This window comes from Crocuta crocuta, unplaced genomic scaffold (genome assembly GCF_008692635.1).
Source record: "Crocuta crocuta isolate KB4526 unplaced genomic scaffold, BGI_CrCroc_1.0 scaffold7, whole genome shotgun sequence".
Classification (NCBI taxonomy): domain Eukaryota; kingdom Metazoa; phylum Chordata; class Mammalia; order Carnivora; family Hyaenidae; genus Crocuta; species Crocuta crocuta.
Genome location: NW_027531904.1, coordinates 6,807,937 through 6,835,019, shown reverse-complemented (window position 1 = coordinate 6,835,019; position 27,083 = coordinate 6,807,937). Strand labels below are relative to the sequence as shown.

The window sequence follows — 27,083 nt, the reverse complement described above, 5'->3', positions numbered from 1 at the left end:
GGGGGGGGGGGGGGGGGGCCCCTGGAGGTTTCTGTGAGCAGCATAATGGAAACAGTATTGGACGACTGATCAGTCTGGTTAGAGACGGCAGAGTGGGCCAGAGAGAGAAGAGAACAAGGGAGGGAGGAAGTGCCCGAAGGGAGACGAAGCATATCGCAGACACGGCGCGGGCCCCGGCCCAGGCCCGACCGAGGCAGACGTGCGGGGCCCTCCTGCGGCCGGGGGCCCGGACAGCCTCTCCCGGACACTCACTGTTCACTGGAGCTGACGGCTGGCTTGTTCTCCACCTTGTACAGCTTGTCTACTTCGTGTTGCTGCAGAGAGAAGCCAACAAGACCAAGGACGTAAGCACTTGGAAACCCAAAGCACGACGCAAAGGGGACTTCAGTATGGGCTCCTGTTCGCCGTACTTTCTAGGGACCACACCGCCTCCCCGACAGCCTTCCCACTGAACTTTCCTCACACTGGCAACAGGAAAGAGAAAAGCCAACAACCCAAGATCAAACGATTCAAAACCAATCCAAACAACAGCATCAACCCCTTTTCATCCACCTGATTCAGCTACCCTGTATTTAGTGGGTAGGGTAGTCACTCTTCGGTAATTTGTACTGTTCATCAAAAGCAAAACTGCTTAATGAGGAAAGAGGGGCCCGAGTCCCTTGGGAAAAGGGGCGCATACCTTCAGGATGGAGACATTGGCGATACGATCCAAAGGGCTCATGAGATCCGCCTCAATGAACAAGTCCTTTTTTCCTGGGAGCTGAAGGGCACAGTATCTTGGGTCACTCACAGGTCACACATGCTCCCTCAGCCGAGAGCCTGTCCAGTGATCCACTTAATAAAAGCACAGGCTGGGTCGGGAGTGCGCTGGGCATCGTCTACTCCAGCGCCTTATTCACGGTCTATATCCACGCTGGATGTTTCTTTCTATGTTCACCCCGTCTGTCTTCTCATTTCTCAGTGGAAAGTTATTTCATCTTCTTTCCAAGGTCAAGGCCTTGTCACTCAACACTCCTGCTCGCCCAGGACCTTGTTCTGCATCATTGCCCGTTTTCCACCCGGCCTCCCAATAAGCCCGCTCGCCCGCTGAACAAAACCAAGCCAAACAAGGCCCCATCTCATAACCGGCAACCCCTCAAGTAACTGCCGTATCTTTGTAAGTAGATTTTTCTTCTGATTTACAGAAACAACCCCTGTTTAGTGCAGAAAACATAGCCCGGAACAGTCCTCACCCACCCACTTACTCTCCCATCCCCATCCCCTGCTGTCTGATTCCTGCATCACTCCTGATGTTGCTGTCTCGTCTGCTCAGGGGAAGGAGAGCTCCCACTGAGTGGTAGAGTGAGGGATGTTGTTAAAAGTTTCCTCTCGAGGCCATGATGGGGCGCCTGGGTGGTTCAGTCGGTTGAGCGTCCGACTTCGGCTCAGGTCAGGATCTCATGGTCCATGAATTTGAGCCCTGCATCGGGCTCTGTGCTGACAGCTCACAGCCTGGAGCCTGCTTCCGATTCTGTGTCTCCCTCTCTCTCTGCCCTTCCCCTGCCCACGCTCTGTCTCTCACTCTCAAAAAAATAAATAAACATTAAAAAAAATTTTTTTAATAAAAAACAAAGTTTCCTCTCGGGGCACCTGAATGGCTCAGTCAGCTAAGGATTCTGATTTTTGGTTTTGGCTCAGATCATAATCTCAGGGTTTGTGATTTTGAGTCTTGCATCGGGCTCTGCCCTAACTGCTCAGACCCTGCTTGAGACTCTCTCCCTCTCTTTCTGCCCCTCCTCTGCTCTCTCTCTCTCTCTCCTCCAAAGTAAATAAACTTAAAAAAAAAGTTTCCTCTCAACTAGGTCTTGGCAAATAGGTAGGGAGTTGGCAGCGATGTATTAAGGAAGCAGTCCAGCAAAGGCCAGGGAAGGAGAGCAGGCTGAGTGGCTACGGACGGGACAAGCGATTCAGTTTGGCTGATGCATAAGGTTCAGGCAGTTCAATGGTTCTCAACCAGGGGCGGTCCTGCCCCACAGGGACTACGTGGCAGTGTCTGGAGACATTCCTGATTATGTGAATTGGGGCGGGGGGGGGATAATTACTGGCATCTAGTGGGTAGAGGAGCTGCTAAAACACCCCGCAGGGCACAGGACAGTCCCACAGCCAACAATGAGCCAGCCCCAAAGGACAGCGGCCCTGAGGCTGGGCGATCCTGACGCAGGGGGGCGCTGGGGAATAGGACTGGAGCCCTCAATCCCGATGTGAGGTTAGGGAGCTTGGAGCTGATCCTCTAGAACGAGGGCAAACAAAAAGCTTTCGCGCCCTGAAGCAAAATGTTGGTTAGATAAACCTGGGCACTGTGGGTTCAGTGGATCGGGGGCATGAGAAAGCAGAGGCAAGGAGTCCACCTGCGAGGTGAAAGCAGCCCGAGCGTATAGTAGTGAATGAGGACCTGATCTAAGCCGGTGGTGCTGTGAACAAAACTAGGTTACAGACAGCGGGAATGTGTAAGGGAAGTTTTCAAATCCTTGAAAGAAATAAACAGTGTTGGGGCGCCTGGGTGGCTTAGTCGGTTAAGCGTCCGACCTTCGCTTAGGGCATGATCTCACGGTTCGTGGGTTCAAGCCCCGCGTCGGGCTCTGTGCTGACTGCCAGCTCAGAGCCTGGAGCCTGTTTCAGAGTCTGTGTCTCCCTCTCTCTCTGACCCTCCCCTGCTTATGCTCTCTCTCTCTCCTAGAAATAAATAAAAAATATTAAAAAAAAAAAAAGAAATAGTGTTAACAGCACTTGTATCTGTGCTCATTGGACTGTAGGTTGATTTTTTTGCTCTCGATACTTTCCCTTATCTTCCACCTTCTCTATGCTGTGCACGTGTTATTTCATAATCTCTATTTAAAGTCAGGTGTAAGGAAATATCCTTAGGACTCGGCAAACTGGCTCAGTTCAATATGAGGAGGGAGGAGGAGTCAAAGACGCTTCTGAGGTTTCCAGCCTGAAAAGCAGTGCCCGTCAACAAGCGGGAAGTCAGACAAAATCAGTCTGAAGAGGATGTTATCGCACAGAACCCCGCATCGGCCGTGGGTTGGGTCACCCTCGTGTGCAGCTCTTCCTGAGCTCCATGTCCAAGTTCCTATCCTTGGTCTCACTTTCGTGTGCTTCCCTCCTGAACTGGCGGCTTTAACCAGCACCTCTTTTCAATTCCTCAGACGTTTGTGGAGCGTCTTTTATGTGCAAATCACTGTGCTACCACTAGGGGACCTAAGAATGGGATAGAAAATTTGGTCCTAGATCCCCCGAGGTTCTTCCCAGTCCCCACGGTCCCCTCAGCTGCACATTTCTACCTACTGCATGTCACAAGACGTGTCTACTGGCATCTTCACTCGACCCTGCCCAAACCCAANGCTGAAAAAAAAAAAAAAAAAAAAATTAAGGGCTCCTTGAGTGGCTCACTTGGCTAGGCAGCTGACTCTTGATTTCAGCTCAAGTCACGATCTCAGGGTCGTGAGACTGAGCCCCACGTCAGGCTCTGCGCGGACAGTTTGGAACCTGCTTGGGATTCTCTCCCTCTCTGTCCCTCCCCCACTCATGCTCTCTCTCTCTAAAAAGAAATAAACTTAAAAATATACATTTATTAAATATATATAAATACATATATTTATTAAGCACATGCTATTGCTTGACTCTTGGCTACATACTCATTGGGTACACAGTGTTGACCAAAACACATGTGTTCTCTGTCCTCAAGACCCTTCTAACCTAGTGGGGAACGTGGACATTAAACAAATATGCATATAACCCACAACTGCAGCAACGGCATTATTTTCCAAGTAAGACAAGATAAAAACCTCAAACTCAGCTTTGCTTCTCTCTCAACCTTCACAAACAACCAGTAGATCTTTGAGTCTTCCTTCGCCATGACTGAAAAAGCCATCACTACCGTTCATTCCCACTGTCACTAATTATGCCTGATCCTGTGATCTCCTAACTAGCGTTTTTCTTGTTGCCCATTTACCCCCCTCCACACGTGGCTATGAGAATCGTCTTCAAGCACCGCCTCACAAGGTAGGTGGGGAAAGAAAACCTTCAGTAGGGCCTAATGCCTACTGCTAACTCCTGATTGCTCTCTTCCCTTACATGTCTTGTCCTTCCCTGGCTCCCTAACTTTGCTCCTACCAACCAGTCCATCTAGAACACGCTCCTCCACCTCCAAGGGAAACACGCTTATTCTTCACAATCCTAGAATCCTTGAAACTCCTAGACCACTCCAGCTAGAAATGCCTGCTTGCTCTGAACGCTTCCGACACTCTAGCTAGCACCCATGTACCACGTGATGGCCCCTATGTGGTAATGTGTGTTTCACAGGGCTCCTAAGGACAAAGGTGTCTTAACCATCGTTCCAACCCCAGTGATGCGGGATAGGACTTTGCCTCTACGAAAAAGAAGAGACTTTCATGAACTCTCTGCCAGGACCCAAGCAGCTCTTACTGCCCTCTGGTTTTCCTCCCTATCTGCTTCACGTTTGACCTGCTATAGAATTCCAAGGACAATACCAAGGGCCTGGACCAAGATCAAGGGGAAGCCGCAAGGAAGAACTCCGCGTCCAGCGAGCGCCAAACTGTCGACGCGGGAAAGGCCCCAGGCGTGGCGGGCACTGACCTGCTCCAGCAGATAGATGAGCTGGTCTCGGGCCAGTCTCTTGAGCATGGAGAAGTCAGGCAGCTCTGGGGCGTCCAGCCGATGGGGAAATGCCATGGCAGCAAAAGCCGGGGCCGCAGGGTGGAAGAAGGGGGACGCCCTCGGCTCGGAGACAGTGGGCAGCGGCCCAAGGTAAGCGCAGGGCGGCGCTCCTTCGGGCTTGGGCACGGCGCGAAAAGAGCCCCCGAAGGGGCTCCCGCTCCTGCACCGGAATGAATGGCCACCTGTCGGTCAGACAGCCGCAGCGTCGGAGGCCCCTCGTCCAGATCAGCAGCCACGGGACCGACCCGCCCCTCCCCGCTCCGCTCCCCCAGTCGCCAGGTTTCGGGTCTACACCCTCAGCTTTATTCCGCGGCGTGCGGAGAGAACCCCGCCTCTCGCTGACAGCCGAGCGACTTCCTAGACCTCCCGGAAGGCCTGTGCGCTCGACCAGCGCTTAGCGTATCGGGAAGGGGACGGCGTCCTGGAAGGGACATTTGAAAACGCGGGAGCAACGCGTTAGCGTTCCAATCTCATACTCGGCCAGAGGGGAGGGTTCCCATCGTAAAAGGATGACGTCTTTTTTTTTTAAAATTTTTAAATGTTTTATTTATTTCTAGGCGAGAGAGAGAGACAGCGTGAGCAGGGAAGGGTCAGAGAGAGAGGGGGACACAGACTCTGAAACAGGCTCCAGGCTCTGAGCAGGCAGTCAGCACAGAGCCCGACGTGGGGCTCGAACCCACGAACCGTGAGATCATGCCCTAAGCGAAGGTCGGACGCTTAACCGACTAAGCCACCCAGGCGCCCCAAGGATGACGTCTTAAACTAATTTTTAAGGATACACCCAGTTCTGCCAGTTCGTTCAAGCGAGGGTTGGACACTAGATTTAATACAAGATTAAACAAAAAACAAACAAGATTTTCGGAACTAAGTCAAATGGGCGAAGCCGACTCGGAGTCCGGAGGACCCTGATCACTGGGCATCTTGGCTGTCAGTCAAATCTACACCAACAGCCGCCCACTGGGAGCTCTGTGGCTTCCCAGCTGCAGGAGGCGAGACGCGGAGGGATGGGACGCGGCGGGGAAAAGCACGGGAACGCTTTAGGATCCAATGGAAGCTAAGTCCCGCCAGCTGTGACCTTCGGCTCCCGGGGTGTGGACTCAGTATCCTTCGTGGGAAAATGGATACATAAACTGTGGTATATTCATACAATCAAAATAACGGAATAATGAAAGAACCCAGATACAGAGTGGCATCTGTGTGATGCCATTTATATATAGTTCTAGAACAGGAAAACCTTATCAATGGTAGAATTTTTTTTCAAAAAAGTGATTGACTCTGGGGTAAGAATTGACTGGGAAGAGAAATTGGGGAATTTTCAGTGGTGATGGTGATCATCTATATCCGCTTTGTGTTTTGTTTTGTTTTGAAGCCATTGTAATGGACAGATCAGCTGCACTCACTAATCAATCATAATATCACATCCTCATCTCCTGGTGAGATGTATAGGAAGTTCAAAGCATCACTCATTGCCAAAAATGGAATCTGATCAAGATCAAACCAGTTAATAAGAAATACAGAGTGTAGTAGGGACATGATAATAGACATCATAGGAATAAAATAAACTATATCCAAAATACAGAAAATATGTAAATTAAATAACCTGTAAAATACTGAGGGTAATTAAGTGAAAGAAACCACTTTAGAATATGATACTTCTGGGACATATCCACATCATGCAGTGTTGCAATGTGTGGACCTTGTCTGGATCCTAATCCCAAGAAATCAACCATGGAAGTCATTTATGAAACAATGAGATATTATCAGGATATTAGCTGAAATTAAATACTAAAAGTTTTAAGGTATAATAATGTCTTATGTATCTATGTTAAAAAGGAGTTCTAGGGGCGCTGGGTGGCTAAGTCGGTTAAGCGTCTGACTTCGGCTCAGGTCATGATCTCACGGTTTGTGGGTTCGAGCCCCAATTCAGGCTCTGTGCTCAGAGCCGGGAGCCTGCTTCAGATTCTGTGTCTCCCTCTCTCTCTGCCCCTCCCCTGCTCATGCTGTCTCTCTCCCTCTCTCTCTCTCTCAGAAATAAATAAAAAACATCAAAAACTTTATTAAAAAAAAGTTCTGGGGTGCCTGGGTGGCTTAGTCGGTTAAGCGTCCGACTGTCGCTTAGGTCATGATCTCGCGGTTCGTGGGTTCGAGCCCCGCGTCGGGCTCTGTGCTGACTGCCAGCTCAGAGCCTGGAGCCTGTTTCAGTCTGTGACTCCCTCTCTCTCTGACCCTCCCCTGCTCACGCTGTCTCTCTCTCTCTCCTAGAAATAAATAAAACATTTAAAAAAAAAGTTCTAATCTCTTCGAACTACATACTAAAGTACTTAACAGATGAAATAATACGAAGTCTAGGATTTCTTTAAAATAAGCCAGGGGGAGCTCTAGGGCAAGTATGCAAGATAACGAAAACCGATTGGCCATGTGTTAAATGGAACAATGAGCAATGAGTACACTGGGTTCACTGCATTACAATATTATCCCTACTTTCATATGCTTGAAAACTCCTCTAATACAAGACTAAACAAAAATCAAACAAGATTTTCTGCTCACATTGGGCTTCAAGAGCTCAGCTAGTATTTTGTACTGAGCTTTTCCTACTCCCCCACCCCTCATGAGATTGAACCTCAACTGCAGAGGTGGAAACTGCCCTGAGAAGACTAGCGACATATATACCCTCCAGGGCGCAGGGACTTAAGTCCCTCCTGTTTGCAGCTTTCTAGCCTCTTGAGCTTGGCCCCATGTTTGTGGAGAGGTTCCATTCCACCCACAGCCGCCTTCTCTCCACCTTGGTCAGAGACTTGTCAACTGTTGCTTCCGCCACCAGTGAAACTCCACCTCATGCGTTGTGATGTCAATGGCTTTCTTCGTGTCATGAGAGAGAACTGCCTGGGGAGAGGGCACTATAGAGTCCTATGATCCCAGCCCAGTGTAACAGACTGGGTGAATCCCACCTCCCCCTTTCCAGTTTGGGTTGGGGGAAGGGTGTGCAGTTTCCCAAAACACTGCAGTCCTGGTGAGTTAGGATGCGTGACATGCTGACAGAATAGAGCAGGAATTGATCAACTCGGAGAAAGCTTAGGTCTTGTTATTGACCGAGGTCTGGATGAGTAGACTGGCAGAGGTAAAAGGCAGGGCTTTCTACCATTGTGGACTGGCTGATGAGCGAGCTTCTCCAACCATTTCTTCATTCACTCAACCAATACTGAAATCTATGTTGCGAGTTGAAACTACAGCAATGAACACAGACCAGTCTCCTGCCCCCATGGGGTCTACGTTCTAATGGAGCAAAGTATGTGATGACAATACAGTAGCCATCCGTTTCCAATGGCAGGGAAGATTCAACACGGTGTGGCGACAGAATGCGAAGGGAGTTGCTTTAGACTGGGTAGTCAGGGAAAGCCTAAGAAAGTAACATTTGAGGGGCACCTGGATGGCTCAGTCAGCTAAGCGTCCAACTTTGGCTGAGGTCATGATCGTACATATTAGGGTCTAACAGCTTGGACCTGGAGCCTGCTTCAGATTCTGGGTCTCCCTCTCTCTCTGCCCCTCTCCTACTCCCTCTCTCTCTCTCTCACACACACACAATAAAAATTTAAAAATTATTTTAGGGGCACCTGGGTGGCTCAGTCGGTTAAGCATCCGACTTCAGCTCAGGTCATGATCTCATGGTTTGTGGGTTTGAGCCCCGTGTCGGGCTCTGTGCTGACAGCTCAGAGCCTAGAGCCTGCTTCTAATTCTGTGCCTCCCTCTCTCTCTGACCCTCCCCTGCTCATGCTGTCTTTCTCTCAGAAATAAAGCATTTTAAAAAAATTAAAAAACTACTTTAAAAAAGTAACATTTGATCTGAGACTTGAATGAACTGTGAAAATCTGGAGACAAAGAACTAGTAAAGACGAAATCTTAGACTGACATTTTTAAGAATGGAAAAAAGATTTGGGGCGCCTGGGTGGCTTAGTCGGTTAAGCATCCGACTTTCACTTAGGTCATGATCTCGCAGTTCGTGGGTTCAAGCCCCGCGTCGGGCTCTGTGCTGACTGCCAGCTCAGAGCCTGGAGCCTATTTCGGAGTCTGTGTCTCCCTCTCTCTCTGACCCTCCCCTGCTCACGCTCTCTCTCTCTCTCTCTCTCTCTCTCCTAGAAATAAAAATATTTTAAAAAAATGGAAAAAGGATTTAAGCTTGGTAAGCAATAGGATGAGGTAAATGGAAAACATGTCAAAGTTTTTTCACAACAGCTTCTAATTTTCCATAGCCAACTGGAGGAAGAGCATGGTCAAATGATTTACAGGAGTTAAAAACGCCAGGGGCACCTGAGTGGTTCAGTCAGTTAAGCATCCGACTTCAGCTCAGGTCATGATCTTGTGGTTTGAGTTTGAGCCCCATGTCTGGCTCTGCTGACAGCTCAGAGCCTGGAGGTGCTTCAGATTCTGGTCTCCCTCTGTCTCTGCCCTTCCTCCATTCACACTCTCTCTTTCCCAAAATTAAGTATTTTTTTTTAATGCCAGTTTAATCAAATAGCATCTTCCAAGGCAACTGGGTGTCTTAGTCAGTAGGACATCTTAGTTTAGGATCAGGTCATGATCCCAGGGTCGTGGGATAAAAACCCTGCACTGAACTGAGTGCTTGAGCTTGGAGCTTGCTTGGGATTCTCTCTCTCTACCCCTCTCCCCTGTTTGCTCTCTTTAAAATAAAAATATATATATTTTAAAAATAGCATCTTAGTTCTAAGGGCAAATTACCATTTTTCTTAATCATAAAAATATTGAGGGGCCCCTAGGTAGCTCAGCTGGAGTGTCTGACTTCGGCTCAGGTCATGATCTCATGGTGAGTTCCAGCCTGGCCTTGGGCTGTACTGACAGCTCAGAGCGTGGAGCCTGCTTCAGACTGTCTTCTCCTCTCTGCCCCTCCCCCTCTTGCACTCCTGCCTCTCTCAAAAATAAGTATTAAATTTTTTAAAAAATATATTAATAGGCAAGTGGCAGAGCAGTGAGAACAGGTCCTTATTTGCCCACGGCTGTATCACCAGAACCTGGATTCTCTAACTTTGATTGGCAGGTGATAGGGCCTTGCCGTTTAACTCAACAAATGCCCAAGTTAATTGTAATCAATACCAAGGAGATTCACGAACACAATGACGGGTTTGGAAAATCAATTATTTTCATTAAACATCCTGCACTTACTTAAATCCTGAATAACCAGTTTCTGCCAGTAAATTGTTACAGGTATGGCTGAAAACTGTCATTGGACTCTTCTGTTGCTTGCATGTGTCTCACTCAATTTTCTATTGATAAATCACTTTCTGCTTATAATGAAGTATCTGTAAAGGATTCCATAAATTAACAGAAATCCGGTGGCCAGGCAGGAATGGATTCCTGAATTTTAGAATCCCTGAACTAAAGGTCAGACCTGCGTCCAGGTCCCTGTTCTGCTGCTCGCTAGCAGCCATGTGGCTTTGAGCATATCCAAAAACCTGAGACTGTCCCCTGATTTTTGGAAGGGGCCCATTATGTCCTCCCCACCTTACAGCTCCACTGAAAACACCTGGTGACAATGGCGAAGCTGCTATTCGGGCCTGTGAAAGTAGCTAGAGATGCTGCCGAAGGCCCAAAAGCCTTTACTGGCTTTGCTTTTTTTCCTTTCCTTTTTTTTTTTTTTTTAAGTGGATCAAACCCCCACATCCCAATCTGTTTCAGAGCCCCACCAATGGAAGGAAAGAGGAGCTCCTTTAGACCAGGTGATCTAGGGAAGGCCTGATGTCCCAATTTTTAGCTGTCAGCATCAATTACTAAGCAGGGTCATCTGCAGTGTCCTTTGCTGCGAACTCCTCCGACCCCATCTCTCTCCCAGTGTTTAATGACAAGGGACCCCTTGCCTCTTCGAACCCTCACTCTCCCACCCCAGAGAGCACCAATCAACACAGACTGCTACATTTTACTTTATTTTGCACCTAACGAACACATTCAATTGACTAAGTAGTTCCAGAACTATTAGTGTTCATTAATCGAGAAGCAAATGAGGTCAGAAGGCAAACTTTTCATTTTTTCCCAAACATATACTGCAAGTATCACAGAAAGTCCTAACAACACATGCAACACGGGTTGGTTTCAACATACAGCGAGCCCAGGCAAGGAGGGGAGTACTGAGGGTCCCCACGGCTCAGACCAGGAGCAGAGCCGCAGGACGCTGAAATCTACCAAGCTGGTCATGAACCCTGCCCTGCTGGACACACCTGCCCTGTGAAGCTCACCGCTTTTCCTCAGATTCAAATCTGAGCAGCTCTTTTCCTTCCATGTTCCAGAATCATCGTTTCCTCCGATCCCAAGGTGGATAATCCATGTGCAGAAGTCCGGGCAGCTCCAAAGCTGCTCTCCCAGCCGCGTTCCAGGTGGCATCTCCACAGACCAGGCTCCAGCTCAAATTCTGTACAGGAAGTTCCCATTACTGTCAAAGAACTCCCGCCCCCTCTGGACTACTTTGCTGCTGAAGTTCTGGTCACCCAACTCCTGTGTTTTCACCTCTTCCAGCCTCTTGGCACCGGGCAACCTGTCACCGTCCGCCCGTCTAGAGCCTGCACGGTCACTGGTGGCGCGCCTGTGTGGCTCCTGAGCATGACCCGGGGCCGCAACAGGCACAGAGCGCTGCTGCTGCAGGTCCTGGGTTCCTCCGTCCCCTCCCTTCTGTCTCCTTGGTGTCTCTGTACTGGGAGTGTCCGATTCTATCACTTTCAAAGCTGTGCTGTGACCCCAGCCTTTGAATGAGGTTTCATCTGCTGGCATCAACAAAGAGCCTGATCCAGAGCGGCTGGGGGACAGCGGCTTCAAGGTATCCTGGGAACCGGGGAGCTGCCTGAGCGAGTGGGCAAGCCCAGGTTTCTTAAGGACTTTCTGATCCTGCTTCAGTTTCTGCTCCAATGTGGGGACAAACTTGCTTTTTAAAACCCTCCGGATCACGTCAGTGCTGACACCAAAGCCTTCAGCTAATCTGGGAACTGACCAGGACTCTGCAAATTCTTTATGCAAATACCTATGGGAAAAAGAAGCAGGTTTTCAAGTTGTGAAAAAGTCGGCTATCAGAGAACCTTACTGATAATACCAGTGATATTTATGTGAAAAGAGGGCTCGGAAAAACCGGAAACAGTCTCTATCTTGTGCCACCAAATGGCTGTGCTCCATTTCTGCATGCCGACAGCAACACCCAACCACTCTTAGGTCACTTTTATTTCACATCAACTAAACTCCTACCAATGCGTACCAGGCCCCAGCTAGACCCTGGGGGTGCGTGAAGTCTGTCCTTCCTTTCAGAGAAGAGGGGCACCTGGGTGGCTCAGTCAGGTAAGCGTCCGACTTCGGCTCAGGTCATGATCTCAGTTTGTGGGTTCGAGCCCCGTGTCGGGCTCTGTGCTGACAGCTCAGAGCCTGGAGCCTGTTTCAGATTCTGTGTCTCCCTCCCTCTCTCTCTCTGACCATTCTCTGCTCACACTATCTCTCTCTCAGAAATAAAAATTTAAAGAAAAAAAAAAAAAAAGAAGAGCAGTTGTTCCAGAGAGGAACGGAAGTGGACATGAGAGAAGTACCACAGGCTGACCAAACCTCCTCGCTCTATAGAATCCCTTTATTCTAAGTGTTTCAGAGTCACTCTGATGGGAATGGAAAATGACACATTAAGTATGGAAGGCTACAGAACAGTATTCATCAAAACGCAAATCCATTTGCCCTTTGACACAACTCTACTTCTGGGAATGTACACAACAAATACACGCGGATGGTATGCGCAATGACACTTATCAGAGTACCCCTTGTGATAGCGAGTGAGTGGAAACAACCCAAGCACACTTCATCAAAGACGGGTTAACTGAATTATGATTTACCGTGGCGCCTAGCTGGCTCAGCCAGTGGGGCGTGCAACTCTTGATCTCAGGGTCCTGAGGGTGAGCTGTACTTTGGGCACAAAGATTACTTAAAATTTTTAAAAAATTACGATTTACTAAGACTTCTTCAAAAAAGAGCTTTCTCTTCTGAAGTGGAAACATCTATGAAATATGTGAAAAGGGGCACCTGGCTGGCTGGGCCAGTGGATCATGCAACTGTTGATCTCTGGGTTGTGAGTTCAAGCCCCGTGTTGGGTGTAAAAATTATGTGAAAATAAAATCTTAAAAAAAAAGAATTATATGGAAAAAGGAACGCGTAGAACAATTTTATAGTATTCTACTGTTTGTATTTAAGAAAATAAAAGTAATCTACATTCATACTCGCTTGCATTTGCATAAAGAAACCTGGAAAAAGGCACAAAAATCTATTAAAAACAATCTCACAGGAGACTGGCAGGGATTAAAACTTCTCAATGTGTACACATACTGTTCTAATTTTGAACTATATGCAATGTACTGTTATTCAAAACAAACTTAAAAGGGATCTCTAAGATTCTGGTACGGATTTGCTCTCCATAAAAAAGTACATAACCTTGTAAGTCCCCATCCCTGACATTAGCTTAAGGCCGTGATGACTTAACTATTTTGAGGTTAAAGGCTGTGATGCCTGCAGCTTACTATTTTAAAATTTCAGCAAAAGTGAACCGTGTCCCAATGTCACAAACTAGTAAGTCTGGATAACAGGCTTATGGAAATTCACCTATTATACCTTTTCATTCAGAAAACTTAAGTGATAAAAAGTAAAATATTACCATGATTCTTACCGGATCTGCTCCATGGCTTCCCACGTCAGGGTCCTGGGCGGGGCACCCGGAGCCTCCATTTGTCTCCGAATTTTCTGGAACCGGGCGGCCTTCTTCTGTCGTTTCAGGGTGCTGGGGGAGAAAACCAATGGCAGAAGCCAGGCGTGGGAGCAAAACGGGTGGCTGCGGGGCCTCGCGCTAAGTCACAGGCCCGGCCCTCTTCTCTTTGTTTGCAAGGAAAGCCAGGCCGCGACTGCCGGCTGAGGCCTGCTCTGTAACCTCCCAGAAAACCGAATACCTAGAACAGCCCGTAAGCATGCCGAACTTTCTAAACGGGAGATGAAACACGTCACTGGTCAAGAAACCTGTCGTCCCAAAGGAGCCGCACACCTGCCCCTGCGCCCCAGACCACGAGTAACAAACAAGGGCTGCGGCGGATGCGGCGCCAGGACGCCCGGCTCCAAGGGGGCGCGAAGCCCTTGCTTCAGGCTGAGGGCCCGGGAAGGAGCCGGTACCTCTCCACCTCCTGCAGCTCCCGCTCCTCCGGCTCCCAGTCGGAATCGGGGTCCGGCTCCCGGCCCAGGGTGCCCGGGTCTGCCATCCCCCGGGTCGCGAAACCACAGCGAGCCGCGGCAGCACGAACACGCGCGCCCAACAAAACGCCCAGAGCGACCGCCATGCCGACACCACACAGCCCGCGGCAGCCCGGAAGCCTGGGGGCGGGGCCGGAAGTGGGAGGGCTGAACGGAAGCAGGGATGGTCGTGCGTGGTTCCCGCTTCCGGTTGGGGGTGTGACAGCTGGGCTTGGGCCTCCGTGCGGTTCAGCCTTCCGGGCAGTTACTGTGGAGAGCGTTTATTCTGAAACGCAAGCGCTGGAATGAGATAGCGAACGCTCCTGGAAAACGCTATAAACTTTAATTAAAAGTCGGAGTCTTTTGCCAAGAGCCGCCCCTCCGCCCCGACGGCTGCCCAGGCCGGCCTGTCTCCCCCACGGCAGCGGGAAGGGCGTCCCCTCGGTGGTCATCCGATGGTGACTGCCCCGTGCCTTGGGCACTCGGCTCTTCTGGGAAGAGGCTCCTTGTCGCCGGAATGCCCTCCAGCCCCGCGCCGCACCCAGCGTTCAGACCCGTCGCCTAGCGGTAAATCCAGGCTAAGGTTTGAAGGGCGGAGAGGAGTACAGGGCCGGCCCTGGGCCCTCTTCATCTTTGAGTCTACGGATCTGAAAATAACCTGAGGGTATTGAGGAATTCTCGATGTCTTCGGGTTTTGCCTTGTGCAAACAGGGTTCCTGGCCAGGGCTTTTCAGTCTGAAGCTTGGAGGCAGTCTTTCTTTGAGCAAGATTGAAGGCCCTCTGCGCCTTTGGAAACCTGAGGGGGTTCTCTGGGAGAGGTTTAGTGCTGGGCTTCCATCCTGCATTTACTTGTGGCTGATGTCAAGGAGTGCAGTGGTATGCTGCATCAGGGATGCAGAGCCAGGGCAGAGAGCGAGATCCCGGGCCTTGGGTCCACTGTGTTCAATGTCTACTGCTGAGGGCAAGGTGCAATCAGTCTGTGAGCTACTTGCCAGTCTTTCTGGTTGGAGGCGATAGCCCTGCTTTGGGATTAAGGAGGATGGCACTGATCCTGCCAGGGCTCTGTTTATAGCTTCTAGCCTTCTGCTGGCTTGGCCTTCTGCAGTGGAAACATGGTTCCCCCTGAGTCGGTATTCACAGGAGATTCACTCCCCCCTTTCCCAACTGTCGCCCCATTACCAACACAGAGGAGTGGCATCCCTTGCTTCCCTCCAGCATCTTTGCCATACCATATTGTAACTGTCTACGTGTCCATTTCCCTGTTGTGTTTGTTGAGTGTTAGGACTATACTGCCATTTCTCCCAGGGTCTAGTACATAGGAGGAGGCAGTGGGTCCGCTACCCATCCCGTTCCCACACTGGTGAAGTGCCCTGTGATGTTCTGAGACTGTCCCGGCTGTAATGTTTGCCAGCGGGAGTTCACACGAGTCAGAGTGCAGCTGGGTTTGCATACTTACGGCTAGCGAGCCTGACTCTGGCACTGGAAAAATAGCGCCTTCCACATGCCTTCATAGACAATGAACGGGGGCGGGTGGCTGCTGGATCTCCTATCCAGTTGAAGTTCTTGGGCTGTAGGTGGCACCAGGAGTGATGTGGAATTGCAGCATTCATGCTTGGCAGTGGCCCTAAGATCCTTGGGATCAACTCTACGGGCCGAACTGGATGCAGGAAATGAGGAGGGCCCTGCTCTTTGGCAGCCCCTCTCAGGAGGCCCAGTGGGACCAGACTCACAGATTGCAGTTCTTGACTGCCCAGCCCGTCCTGGTGAAATCTAGGCTAGAGGAGAAGAGCAGCCCCTTACCACACTTCTTGTGGGGCTGGATGGACTGGAGGAAGAAAATAGGTAACTGAAACATCTCTTTTAGGCCATGGCCACTATTCAGCCAGTTACTCCTTTGGGGCTCAGCAAAAATAGACCCAACAGGCTCGCTACTAGCCCAGGGAATAGTGAACGCGGCGGCCGGTCTGTTGGCCCAGGTCTGTCTCCCGTTAGAGCCACGGCACTGGCAGGGCTAGAGAGAGATTACACAGAAGCCACGGAGGGTGGTGGCCTTGTTATTTGTCAGTCATCAGTTTGGGGCTATTGCAAAACTGGAGTAAAGAGAACACGTCTCTTATGAGCAGGTCAGGAGCTTCGCTTTGCCAGGTGTTATTACTAAACACCAGGGAGTGTGGGAGCAAATGCAAAAGGAACCAAGAGACCCTTTCCCAGCGCCCAGTAGACACCGCTCTCCCAGGCTCCGTGCCAGACACCCTCACATTAGCCTCCTGTGCTGCAGCCACCACTGTGAGCCGGTGCAGCCCTCGTTCCCTTGTTCTGTGAGAGGCTGCACAGGGACCCTCACCCGGTACTCGCGGAGTTTTCTCTGGCCCCGGTGGCTGGGGTGCAGCATGTGAGTGAGTTGCTCTACGATACCGAGGCTTCGGATGAGATTCTCCCTTTGTAGCAAGGCCTTCATCCGCTCCAGCTCCTCCTCTTCCACGATTGCTTGAGGATGCATGGTGTCCATGTGCACAGATAGCAACTACGAGATACATGAAGGCTGAATGCAAGATCTCCAAGGGCGAGTCCCAGACCATCAACGACGAGGGCCATGGGACTCCTGCCCACTCTGCCTCCGTCCATCCCCTGACCCTAGAGGAAGGTTCCCTTTGCTCTCCACTCTCTCACCTCCTGTTCCGCGAGGTCACATCCAATGTGTTCGTTAGGAACTCCTCTGCCTCTCCCTCCCTTCTCTAGCCGGCCCACCCCACTTCCTGTCGAAAGGCAAGAGCTAAAGGCAAGCAACCAGGGCGCCTGGGTGGCTCAGTCGGTTAAGCATCCGACTTCGGCTCAGGTCATANGGCAAGCGACCAAACCCCCTCTCTGCCCCTCCCTCCCCCAACACCTCTTTCTCCCGGTTCCGGTTCCTGTAAGCCAAGTAGGTGGGATGTCCCTGGAACCCGCTGGCCCTGGATCGGCTCTTCTCCCCCGCTGATTCCCCCTGGTTCTGGTCCCGGCTCTCCTTCCGCCTCTTAATGCCTGAGGCCTCCTGCTGTTCCTGCTTAAGGCGGATCTCTTCCAGTTGCTGCCTGACAAGACACAGCAGCTTCAGACACTGGAGAAATTGTGTTGGGGAGAAGCAGGGTGAGGGAAAGTGGGGATGGGTGGGTGGGAAATCGTGATCCATCTGGAAGACGGACGAGAGAAGAATGAGGGGGAAGATGGGAAACCTCATAAATGGAGTTACTGAGAGTCTGATAGAATTTATAACTCCATTCCTCTTGGCTCAAGTATGTGGCTTTCTCTCTACCCTGCTGGGAGCCATTCAGGTTCAGAATGTGCCCCCACCCACGTGGACCGAGGACAAGGCGAGGCAGAGTACCTGGCACACTCCTCTCTGGCCTTGGAAGCAGCAGTCTCCTGGAAGAGGGAGCCGTTGTACTTGAAGAAAGGTGCATACTTATCCGTGTCAGGCCCAGGATAGATGCGCCGGTACCCCCCGAGGTGGGCGTCTTCATAGCGCTCCTGGTCCTGTATCGCTGCGTGCGACAACTCACTTTGTTCTCGCCTATGGAAACCAAGCTCAGAGTGAGTCAGGAGGGCTCTGAGAACGTTCAGTGGGGAAAAGAAGGCCGGCCAGGGCTTTGAGAACCTTCTGCTGGCTTCACGGCCCTTCTGAGCTCTGCCTATGTAGTGAGAGCTGCCAAGGCCCTCTGGCCAATCCTGCTTGTGTGTAGCCAGGGAAATCTAGGCTCGACTTCCAGAAGTTGGTTTTCATGTTAAGCACAAAAGGTTCCACTTGTAAGCTAGCACTTTGAGTTCTCACAGTCTTTCAGGTTTCTGACCACAGAGTAATCTATGTTAATTACAGAAAATGTAGAAGAGCTAAAAGAAGATAAAACCTCCCCATAATCTTGCTGTGCAGTTAGCATATTGGTCACGAGCATGGACTCGGGCAGAACCCCAGGGTCTGAATCCCGGCTTTACCACTAACCACCTTGCTCTCTCGATGCCTTCCTTCCTTTCTTGTTTCTGACAAAACTGAGATCCTATAACATTGTTACATGGCTTCCCAGTATCTAAGTGATTCTGTGACGGTACTTCTGTTTAAGTCCAGTCGTTGTCAACCTTTTTCCCCATTGAAAGACATAATTCATAATAGTCACATGTGCCGTCCCACTGTGAGAAGACCCAGCAGATTTACAGTAATGGTTCCATTCACCTCCAGTCACACATTACAGCGCCAGGATATCACAGCAAACCAAATCCACGTGGGCCCTGAATATTGCAACGCAGGTGGGGAAGAGCAATGTTCTACGAATGCTTCCAAATCCACTCCAATTCATTTGTATGTATTATTAACAATATAATTTAGTATCAGCAACACATCATGTTTGTAATCCATCTTATAATTACAACAGTGGGTGAAAGATACTGATTTAAACACTCTATTATTGAGTGACTAGACTGTTTTCTGTTTCATTATTATAACCTTTCTAGGGGAGCTTTGTTAAAAAAACAAAGGGCCCCTGGGTGGTTGAGTTGGTTGAGCGTCTGACTTTGGGTCAAGTCGTGATCTCATGGTTTGTGGGTTTGAGTCTCACACCCTCGCTGATGGTAGCGAGCCCACTCCCATACGGGCGCCTGGGTGGCTCAGTTAGTTGAGCGTCCAACTTAGGCTCAGGTCATGATCTCTGAGCTCATAGTTTGAGCCCCACTTCAGGCTCTGTGCTGACAGCTCAGAGCCCGGAGCCTGCTTTGGATTCTGTGTTTCCCTGTCCCTCGCTCTCTGCCCTTCCCCTGCTTGCAGTCTGTCTCTCTCATTCTCAAAAATAAACAAACATTAAAAAACGAAACCAAAAACAGCTAATCAAACCCCAAAAAGCTCCTCATGAGAACGATCTGTATAGATTACTTACTTATACAGATATATATTATACACATACATACGTATGTGTGTATGCATTTACTGTTTGCAAAAGCATACACGTGGCACAGATTGGCTCTTCCGGGGGAAACTGAGTAGCTGGGGAACAGTAAGAGATTCTTCACAGTTAGCTTTTGAATGTCAAACATATTATCTATGATACGTCATGTAATATCTATGCAAAAAAAAAATTGTTCTTCACAGCTCATCATGACCCCCAGACTCCCTTCGGCACCTAAAGAAGCCCCTTTTCCTGTCAGGAAAGTAATAACGAAGAAAACAAGTCAGACACCTGGACCACCTGGCTTCTCGTGGCTGCTGGTGGCTCTGGAATAGCCGCTCCTTGACTCGCCGCTTGTCTTCCTCTATCACCTTCCTTTTGTCACAGCCCCGGAGGTTGACAAGCGTCATGGCGTCACAGAGAAGTGCATCCTTCACCTCTCGATCGAGGCGGGAGTCGGTGGTGAAGCTTGGAGAGTGGTTCACCTGCCGGGAGGGGTCATTGCCCAGCCCGCTCCTGCTCTGCTTGGGCGCCCGTGGCCTCCTGAGGCCTGACCGCACAGTCTGGGCAAGACCTCCCCCTCCACGGGCCTCAGCTGAGGAGGCTGGATGTTCTGGCGCCCAAGGCCACGGGACAATGCCACGGAGATTCCTCCAGCACACAGGCTGGTGAGAGCACCCCAGACAGCCTGGCTCTACAGATACGGTGTCCCTGAAGACAACGACTGCATGAGGAGCCCTTGGGATCCAAATCCCGGATTCCTGTGGTGGAGGCTGGAGACCATCAAGCTTGGACTCAGAAGGTCAAGAGTGTAGGGATCTTATGCCTTCGGCCATTCCTCCCCACCCCGGTGCTGCCAAAGTTCTCTGTCCCACCGCCTGAGCGCCCTCCTAGCTTCTCCCTGAGTGGAACACCTCTGGCCCCTGGTTCTGCAAAGCCCAGAAGGTTCACTCTCACCTCCAACAGCCAGGGTTTCAGCTTGTGGTCCAGCAAGATGTCAAAACCAAGGATCTCAAAACAGGCACATGTACCTCCGCTCAGATACTGGGGGAAACAGGTGCGGTAGTTGTGGCGAAGAACAGAATGGGCGGAGATGATGGTTTTGATGATGATGTCCTCGATGTGCCCCCACAGCTCCCGGAGGTCGTAGCTGTGTTCTCGCAGCCAGGCGTTGAGTGTCGACAACTTCCTGTGAGGCCCGGTGCTCAGAGGACGACCAGTTGCTACACCCCTGGGGCCGGGGCCGAGGGCAAGAGGCTCCCTACTGCTAAGCCTAATTTTGTGCCTTATACTTCAAAGGGCTTCTGCCAGCTTGGAGCGGGGTTTTGTCCTCAGGGTGGGGGCAGGGCTGCATTTAGAGGGTAAGCATAGGACAGGGGTCTGTGAAGGTGGTTTTCCTGAGGGATCGGCCTCCGGAGAGGCAGCTGGGTTTCACACGCTGCTGAGACTGAAAGGCTAAGGAGCATCCAGCAGGGAGTACCTCTTACTGCCCGCAGTGTCATCTCGGACAAAGTTCTCGTTGTGTTTGTTGATAGCATAGTTGGTCAGATGCATGCAGGCATCATCCTGCAAGAGGGCGGCCCCGTGGCTCTCAGACTGCTTCCCTGCACACTCCTCTCCAGCCCTTCAGTGCCTTATTACCTCCCCCTCCCCGGGCCAACAGCACGTCTCCTGTCCCTCTTCGCCTAAGCACTGTCCTGGGAGCTCCCGGGGCGGGGGCTGTGCTGGCCTCCTCCACCTAGGACCTTGCAGCAGCCACTACCCCCCACAGGCTCTCCTCTCAGCCAGGTACTAGGGTGCTCACTGGTTCCATTCCTTGTTCATGGGTGACGGCGACAAGCCTCTCCACCTGGGTTCCCAGAGAACCTCAGCACTCGGGAGAAGAGGGCGCCGCCCTGCCCCCCAGGGCCACCAGCCGGCCCCTTACCAGGTTGCTGTTGCTGGGCTCCGTGTAGGGCATCGTGGCAAAGCGGGCCAGGCCCTCCTCATACATGAAAATCCGAAGAGGGTCACAGGATGTGATGAGGACGTAGATTCGCATATCAAACTTGAAGCCATCGATGAGGAAGGGCTGAAAGGACGCAAACCCGCCCGGGGAAGAACACTTCACAAGTGCTCATTCTATACCGCGTGCTGCGTTAAGTGTTTCAGAGGCACAACTAATTTGATTGTCATAATAACCATATAAAGCATAAAGTGGTTACTGTGATTATTCCTGTTCAACAAATGAAGAAACTGAGTCACAGAAAGGGTAAGAAATTGCCCAAGATCTGGGGCACCTGGGTGGCTTAAATGATTGACTCCTGGTTGGGGCTCAGGTCATGACCTCGTGGTTTGTGAGTTGGAGCCCCAAATCTGGCTCTGCACTGGTGGCACAGAGCCTGCTTGGGATTCTCTCTCTCCCTCTCTCTCAAAATAAATAAATAAACTTAAAAAAAAAAAAAAGAGGGGCACCCAGGTGACTCGGTCCATTGAGTGTCTGATTTCGGCTCAGGTTGTGATCTCACGGTTCATGGGTATGAGCCCCCCATCGGGCTCTGTGCAGTCGGCTTGGAGCCTGGAGCCTGCTTTGGACTCTGTCTCCCTCTCTGCACACCCCCCATCCCGCTTGCACTCTGTCTCTCTCTCTTGAAAATAAACATTTAAAAAAGTAAAATAAAAAGAAATTGCCCAAGATCACATATCTAAGAAGTGGAAAAACTCAGATTGAGACCGAGGCCGGCTGGCTCTGAACCATGGCTCTGCACGGCCTTCGAGATAAGGGGAAAGAGCAGGAAGCGTAGGAGCCAAAACCCAGCCTCCTCCCTGGCAGCGGGAGATGGGGCGCCCGGGGGCAGGGGCAGGGCCGTGGCGGTCCCGAGGCCCCGTTCACCTTGGAGATGTACTGCTGGCAGATCATATGCTCTCCCGGCTTGATGTCCCGGGGATTTCGGGTGATGAAGATGCCGCGCCCCTGACAGCCGCTGTCTGGCTTGCAGATGTAAGTGCGGGTTTTTCGCTGGCGACCGTAGGACTGGAAGTCCCCGTAGCTACATGCAGAGCGGGGCTGGTCAGGGACGCGGCCATCCCAGGGCCCAGTGCAGCTCTGCTATCCTGTCTGTGCCCTTCCTGGAGCGTCAGTCTCAGACCTACTTTTCTTTGACCAGCGGAAACCTTCTAGGTGACAAGGCCAGAGCCTGGAGGGAAGTGAGATGGCGAAACCATCCCCCCCCTCCCCGCCCCAGCACGGCAGCCCTGGGGAGCCGGGCTCACTCACTCTGCAGGGAGGCACCAGGTGCGGGGGAAGATGTCATACTCCGTGGGGTAGAGTTTCTGCATGCGGTTGAGGTTCCGAGCCAGCAGATCTTTGCGGCAGATTTCCGTCATGCCAGGGAAATGGTTGATTTTCTGTAACAGAGCCACGTGGTGATCTACCCCCATAAGCAGAGTGCGTGGCAGCCCCTGGAGCCTTGGGCATACCAGGCAGACTGGGAAGGTCAAGGCAGAAGTCACAGACGAGGGACACACTGTACCTAATACCCTAAAGTAGAAAGGGAAGGCTCCCTAAGGCGGGTGAGAACCTCCTCCTCCTTGGCCTCTCCTAAAACACATGTCCACACTGAGGTTAGGAAACGAGGGGCAGCAAGAAGGACTCCCCAGGACGTCGGGCCTTCTGGCCACCTTCTAACATGCCCCAGGCCACCAGCGACTAGTCCTGTAAGAATAACTGGTGTGTGGGAGCACAAGCAAACGAGAAACCATTTTCCAAAAGAGAAAAGGAAGTTAAGAGCTCAGTCATGGCACCCCCAGGATATGACGTTTCCAGGGTGACCTGCTCCCGTGGGTTCTGGGCTCTCTCACTGGCTTTATACCACACCCTAGCTGCATGAACTTAGTATTTCTGAGCCCTGGGTGTCCTCTTAACAAGAGAGTATCTGCCACTCAGGGTTCTTTTTGAGGATTTAATTGAGGTAAGAACATGAAAACAGTGTCTGACATACAGTAAGTCCTCAATGGATGCTGTTAATTGTGCTTATTTTACAACTGCTGCCTGCATGTCCCTTTTTTTTTTTTAATGTTAACTTATTTTTAAGAGAGAGAGAGACAGAGGCGAGTCGGGTGGGGATGCAAAGAGAGAGGGAGACACAGAATCTGAAGCAGGCTCCAGGCTCTGAGCTGTCAGCACAGAGTCCAATGCAGGGCTCGAACTCACGGACCGCGAGATCATGACCTGAGCTAAAGTTAGACACTTGACCAATTGAGTCACCCAGACACCCCTCTTTTTTTATGTTTATTTATTTATTTTGAGAGGCGGGGCGGGGAGAGAGAATCCCAAGCAGGTTCCGAGCTGTCAGCACAGAGTCTGACACGGGGCTCAAACCCATGAACAATGAGATCGTGACCTGAGGCAAAATTAAGAGTTGGATGCTCAACTGACTGAACCCCCCAAATGCCCCCCACCGACTCTCAGTGGATATGGATGATGGGCTGAGCTGCTTAGAAGCTGGCCCCTCAGGGGGGCTTGCCTGCCCTCGAGGGGGTCAGCTGGGCACAGGCTTCCAGGCAAGCAGTGCCCAGCGTAGACTTCCTTCCTATAACAGAAGTTCCAGAAACCCAAGAGGAGAATTGCAACAGAATTGGAAATTCCACTGGAATCTCCAGTGGAACAGAAGCCCCTAGCCATGGCCTTTCCTGCTCGGCACAGGGGGACAATTAGGGTGGTGGCCTCGGGCGCCTGCGCAGAAGGGCAGAAGTAATCACTCAGGGGCCACAGCTCCTTTGGGCTCTTGGGTCAGAAGACTGTACCTGAAACCTCTTCATGTCCATGACTCGTTCAAGTGAGACAGAGCAGTCTGTCCAGTACACAGTCCATTCTTCGTCCTCCCCCACCTCCTTGAGGCCACACATTTGAGCTGCCCGACGCACTGTGGAGAGATGGAGGTCAGCGGTGCCAGCCTGGGCACTGGCAGTAAGCCTTGGGATTGTGGCTGAGCCAGGTAAGGAGCAGGCTTCCCCAGAGAGTGGGTTGAAGATGGAGGTGGCTCTTACCTCCCGCTCTGCAGTTTAATTACCATGTGACAATTCCAAGTTCCTGAAGCTGTCAAGGCCCTTCCAAAATCTGTGACAGCAAAACTAGAGCCTGGCTTTCTACTCCCTTCAACCCTCTCTCTCAATTAGGATGGGTTCTCACCTGCAGAGCTGACCCTCCATAGGGGTCACATCTCACACTCTGGGTGGCCCCTTGCATAGACGACAACGGGGATAGGAGGAGACGGAGAGATGGCTGACCTAGCTGGTGATTTTTTTCTTGTAATTCCTGACTCCCCTCCCCCCAAAAAAAAGCTTCCTTGAAAAAACTGTATAAGCCTTTTCTCATCTCAACTCTGGTAAAATCTGGGAAGCGGGGGGCAATGGTGACTTCTGGTCACTTTTTGTTCTTGTCAGCTAACTGTGGAGAGTCCCACCCTGCCACCAAGACTAACTGGAACAGAGACGTCTCAACTGCTAGTAGCTCAGCACAGCCTGTGGGCCCCCCTAACAAGATCCAGGGCTGGGAGCCCGACTGGGGGACCACCCCCAGAGTAAAAGCTGCAGGTGCCCTCTTACGCGCGATGTTCTAAGTGAGCGAGCTGGGTGCTTACCGCTCTCATACTTGCAGTTGGTCAGGTTGATGGCCAGGGGTCTGGAAGGGCGGAATAGTAGAAATCAGGCAGAGTGGGATAAAGGACAGACCCTGGGCTGCCAGGCACCCAGAAGAAGAGACACCCAGCACATCTACAGTGTGATTCATTTTCTCTAAAAGCCACTTACGAAGACCCGGATGACAGAAACGTGCTAAGTCTGACAACCAAGGCAGCTCACATGGTTCTGAATTTTGTGTTGTTCTCGTTCCCAGAGGTTAATGACGTTCCTGTATTCCCTCCCCTCTTTTGCAGATTAGAGGGAAGACCCCAACTGCTGAAGGGAGGCCAGGGATGACTTTTGGAGCCAGGCAGGGCTGGGGGGTGGGCTCTGGGGACCCGTTACCTGCGTTTCCGCCTTCTCTTTCTCCTCCCAACTTCTAAGTCATCTGAGTCCGTTGGAGCTATGATTTTCTTTGGAATTTTCTTGGCTACGATAGATAAGGGAACTCCATCCCCAAATTCCTTAGAGTCAGCCTTTGGGGGTTCCTGCTGAGCAGGCTTAGAAGGGATGGCAGCTTCCTCTTTAACACACTCCTCCTCAGACTCCTCTTCCTCCTCTGATTCGCTGGTCTTACAGGTATTTGGCTCCATCCCCCGAGATTCTGAGGGGAGAGGGGTGAGAATGAAATACACGTCCTAACTTCCTTCCCCCAGGCCCGGGAAGGCCTGCACAAGTCACGAAATGCATTGCCGTCCCTTTCAGAAAAGGGACAACCCCACTGCAGAATGGGACGTTTTCCTAGTAGGTAACGGGGGCTGGGGGAATGCCTGTGAGACGCTGGATTCCCCGGCAGGCCCTGATCATCCAAGATCACTACTCCACGCGACACCCTGGGGTGCACGCAGAAGCTGGACAGAACAGGGATCATGACCGTGGCTGTTTCATTGCTGAGTGGGAAGGGGGGTGGCTTGGCTCTGGAGGGGACCTTCGGTTTTAAAATAGAGCTAAAAACCGAATTCCCTGTCCCATGCCTCAGTTTCCCCATGTGTACACCCTGGGGCCAGGCACTCGATGGCTAAGACCCCTTGGGCTCTGATGGCGGAGAGAGAGAGCCCCTGGCGGACACTGCCCACCCGAGGTTCCGAGGCCAGTGGAGGGGCTGCCGGGTCCACCCCTAGCTGCCCGAGGCAGGACTCAGCCGGCCGCTCATGTCAGCCCTTCGAGCGANAACCCGGGGTTCGCTCCCAGCAGAGAGATCCCGGCGGCGGCGGCGCCTCCTTGAGCAAGCGGGCAGCCGCCGCCGCCGTCGCCATGGACACGAGGGCGGCCCCCATTGGAGAAGCGTTCTGGGGGCGGGGCCTCCCCGGGAACCACACCCACTTGGGCGCAGGCCGAGGCCATCTTGCCGCCGCGGCTGGCGGTGGAGGTGCAAGGGGCCTGCGGCCGCCGACGGGGCACATCGGCGGGACTCGTAGTCCTGACGCCTTCGCGCCGACACACACGCGTCTCACCCCAGTCCATCTGGAGCCCGCGGGCCGAGCCCGGAACTTGGCCAACTGTGTTCGGGAAAAGTACCTGCTGGCCTGCCTTCAGTTCTAGTAACCTTGTCAAAGTGCCACCCCGGCGGCTCGGGCCAGCTCCGCCCAGTAACAGAACGGCCTCCTCGTGGCCCCCCTCACTGCCCTTCCTGCCGTCCTAACGCTGCTGCTGCTCGCCACCCCCACCAAGCCCGGTCCAACTTGTCACTGTAAGACTGCCCCGTGTGCCTAAATCTGGGGGACACTTAAATCTCCCTCCTTTGGAGACGTGGACATCTTCTCACTGACACCTGTCTTGACGTTCCTTCTGCATAGGATATTCTCTGACTCCCTTCTTGAAATGATTTGGAGGCCCTTGGCTTCCAGGACTATCTTGTTTTTTTTCTCATTCTTTCTGTAAGGGCACAAGTCTAAACCAAACTGACTCCATGACAGGCTTTAAGTTTCCCCTCTGAACTAGAAGGCCTGAGTTTCAGCTTCCCCGAAACTATCAGGCAGTTACACGTTGCCCAAGGCAGGAGAAACCCCCTTGCAGCACCCAATCAGGAAAGGCCAGCGACCACCCTCCACCTTACTAAGGGAGAGGCCTGGAGATAGAAACTATAGATGGGACCCTGTTACCTAATGTTAAAGTTAACCCGTTAGTCGCCGAACAAGACCCTAGGCTCGCTCTGTGATTGGATGAATTTAAAGGTACTCTATATGTTGTAATTGGATCCCGCCAGAAGTAACGAATACTTTAGACAATGTGCATGGTTAAACCCGCTGTCAATGATGTTGAATAATTATGATTGGATCACTGTTCCCCTGCCACAACTTCTGTACCTCCCCCGTCACAAAACCCATAAAAACCCTACTCTGCCTTTGCTCGGGGCTCTCAGCACGATCCACTGCGTTGGTGAGGTCTGGGAGCCCGAGCTTAAGCCCGAATAAACGCCCTTTGCTTTTGCATACGTGACTCGGGCTCCTTGGTGGTCTTGGGATTTTGGGGAGATCGCGATCTGGGCATAACATTTCCAAATATTTAGCGTTCCAAGGCACTATTCTAGGACTTGAACCACCCCATTTCTTTCCTGAA

General features: G+C 51.5%; 3 protein-coding genes and 1 long non-coding RNA gene across 11 annotated transcripts in view; 1 reads left to right on the top strand and 3 right to left on the bottom strand.

The window, feature by feature from the left end:
* Positions 1-5,079, bottom strand: part of VPS33B (VPS33B late endosome and lysosome associated) — an 18,354-nt gene extending 13,275 nt beyond the window's left edge. Inside the window, exons 1-3 of the mRNA XM_077774330.1 lie at positions 4,636-5,079; positions 680-760; positions 253-314 (exon numbers count right to left, since the gene is read on the bottom strand). Of these exons, the coding sequence (XP_077630456.1) occupies positions 253-314; positions 680-760; positions 4,636-4,731 (239 nt within the window). The 5' untranslated portion in view covers positions 4,732-5,079. The remainder of the gene's footprint in view (positions 1-252; positions 315-679; positions 761-4,635) is intronic.
* A 5,551-nt stretch (positions 5,080-10,630) lies between these two features.
* Positions 10,631-14,104, bottom strand: NGRN (neugrin, neurite outgrowth associated). The gene is made up of 3 exons (XM_077774249.1): positions 13,897-14,104; positions 13,403-13,513; positions 10,631-11,734 (listed from the first exon to the last, which is right to left on the bottom strand). The coding sequence occupies exons 1-3, from the start codon at positions 14,058-14,060 to the stop codon at positions 11,125-11,127; spliced, it is 885 nt and encodes a 294-aa protein (XP_077630375.1). The 5' UTR covers positions 14,061-14,104; the 3' UTR covers positions 10,631-11,124.
* Positions 14,105-14,159: 55 nt separating this feature from the next.
* LOC144240003 (uncharacterized) lies at positions 14,160-20,831 on the top strand. Its single transcript, XR_013337548.1, has 3 exons — positions 14,160-14,520; positions 17,265-17,387; positions 19,067-20,831. It is a non-coding gene; the product is annotated as an uncharacterized LOC144240003 (long non-coding RNA).
* Positions 14,731-25,676, bottom strand: TTLL13 (tubulin tyrosine ligase like 13). Of its 8 annotated transcripts, none has more exons than XM_077774240.1 (15): positions 25,601-25,676; positions 24,870-25,128; positions 24,485-24,525; positions 23,649-23,767; positions 22,120-22,250; positions 21,736-21,892; positions 20,791-20,934; positions 20,344-20,429; positions 19,821-20,052; positions 19,155-19,348; positions 17,318-17,503; positions 16,841-17,024; positions 16,298-16,477; positions 15,410-15,728; positions 14,731-15,052 (listed from the first exon to the last, which is right to left on the bottom strand). In XM_077774240.1, exons 2-15 carry the CDS (start codon positions 25,115-25,117, stop codon positions 14,799-14,801), a joined length of 2,475 nt encoding a protein of 824 aa, XP_077630366.1. In that variant the 5' UTR covers positions 25,118-25,128; positions 25,601-25,676; the 3' UTR covers positions 14,731-14,798. The 8 variants fall into 8 exon arrangements, with proteins under 8 accessions (XP_077630366.1, XP_077630368.1, XP_077630367.1 ...); XM_077774242.1 differs by having other exon boundaries at positions 15,410-15,521; XM_077774241.1 differs by having other exon boundaries at positions 19,164-19,348.
* Between the last annotated feature and the right edge of the window lie 1,407 nt (positions 25,677-27,083).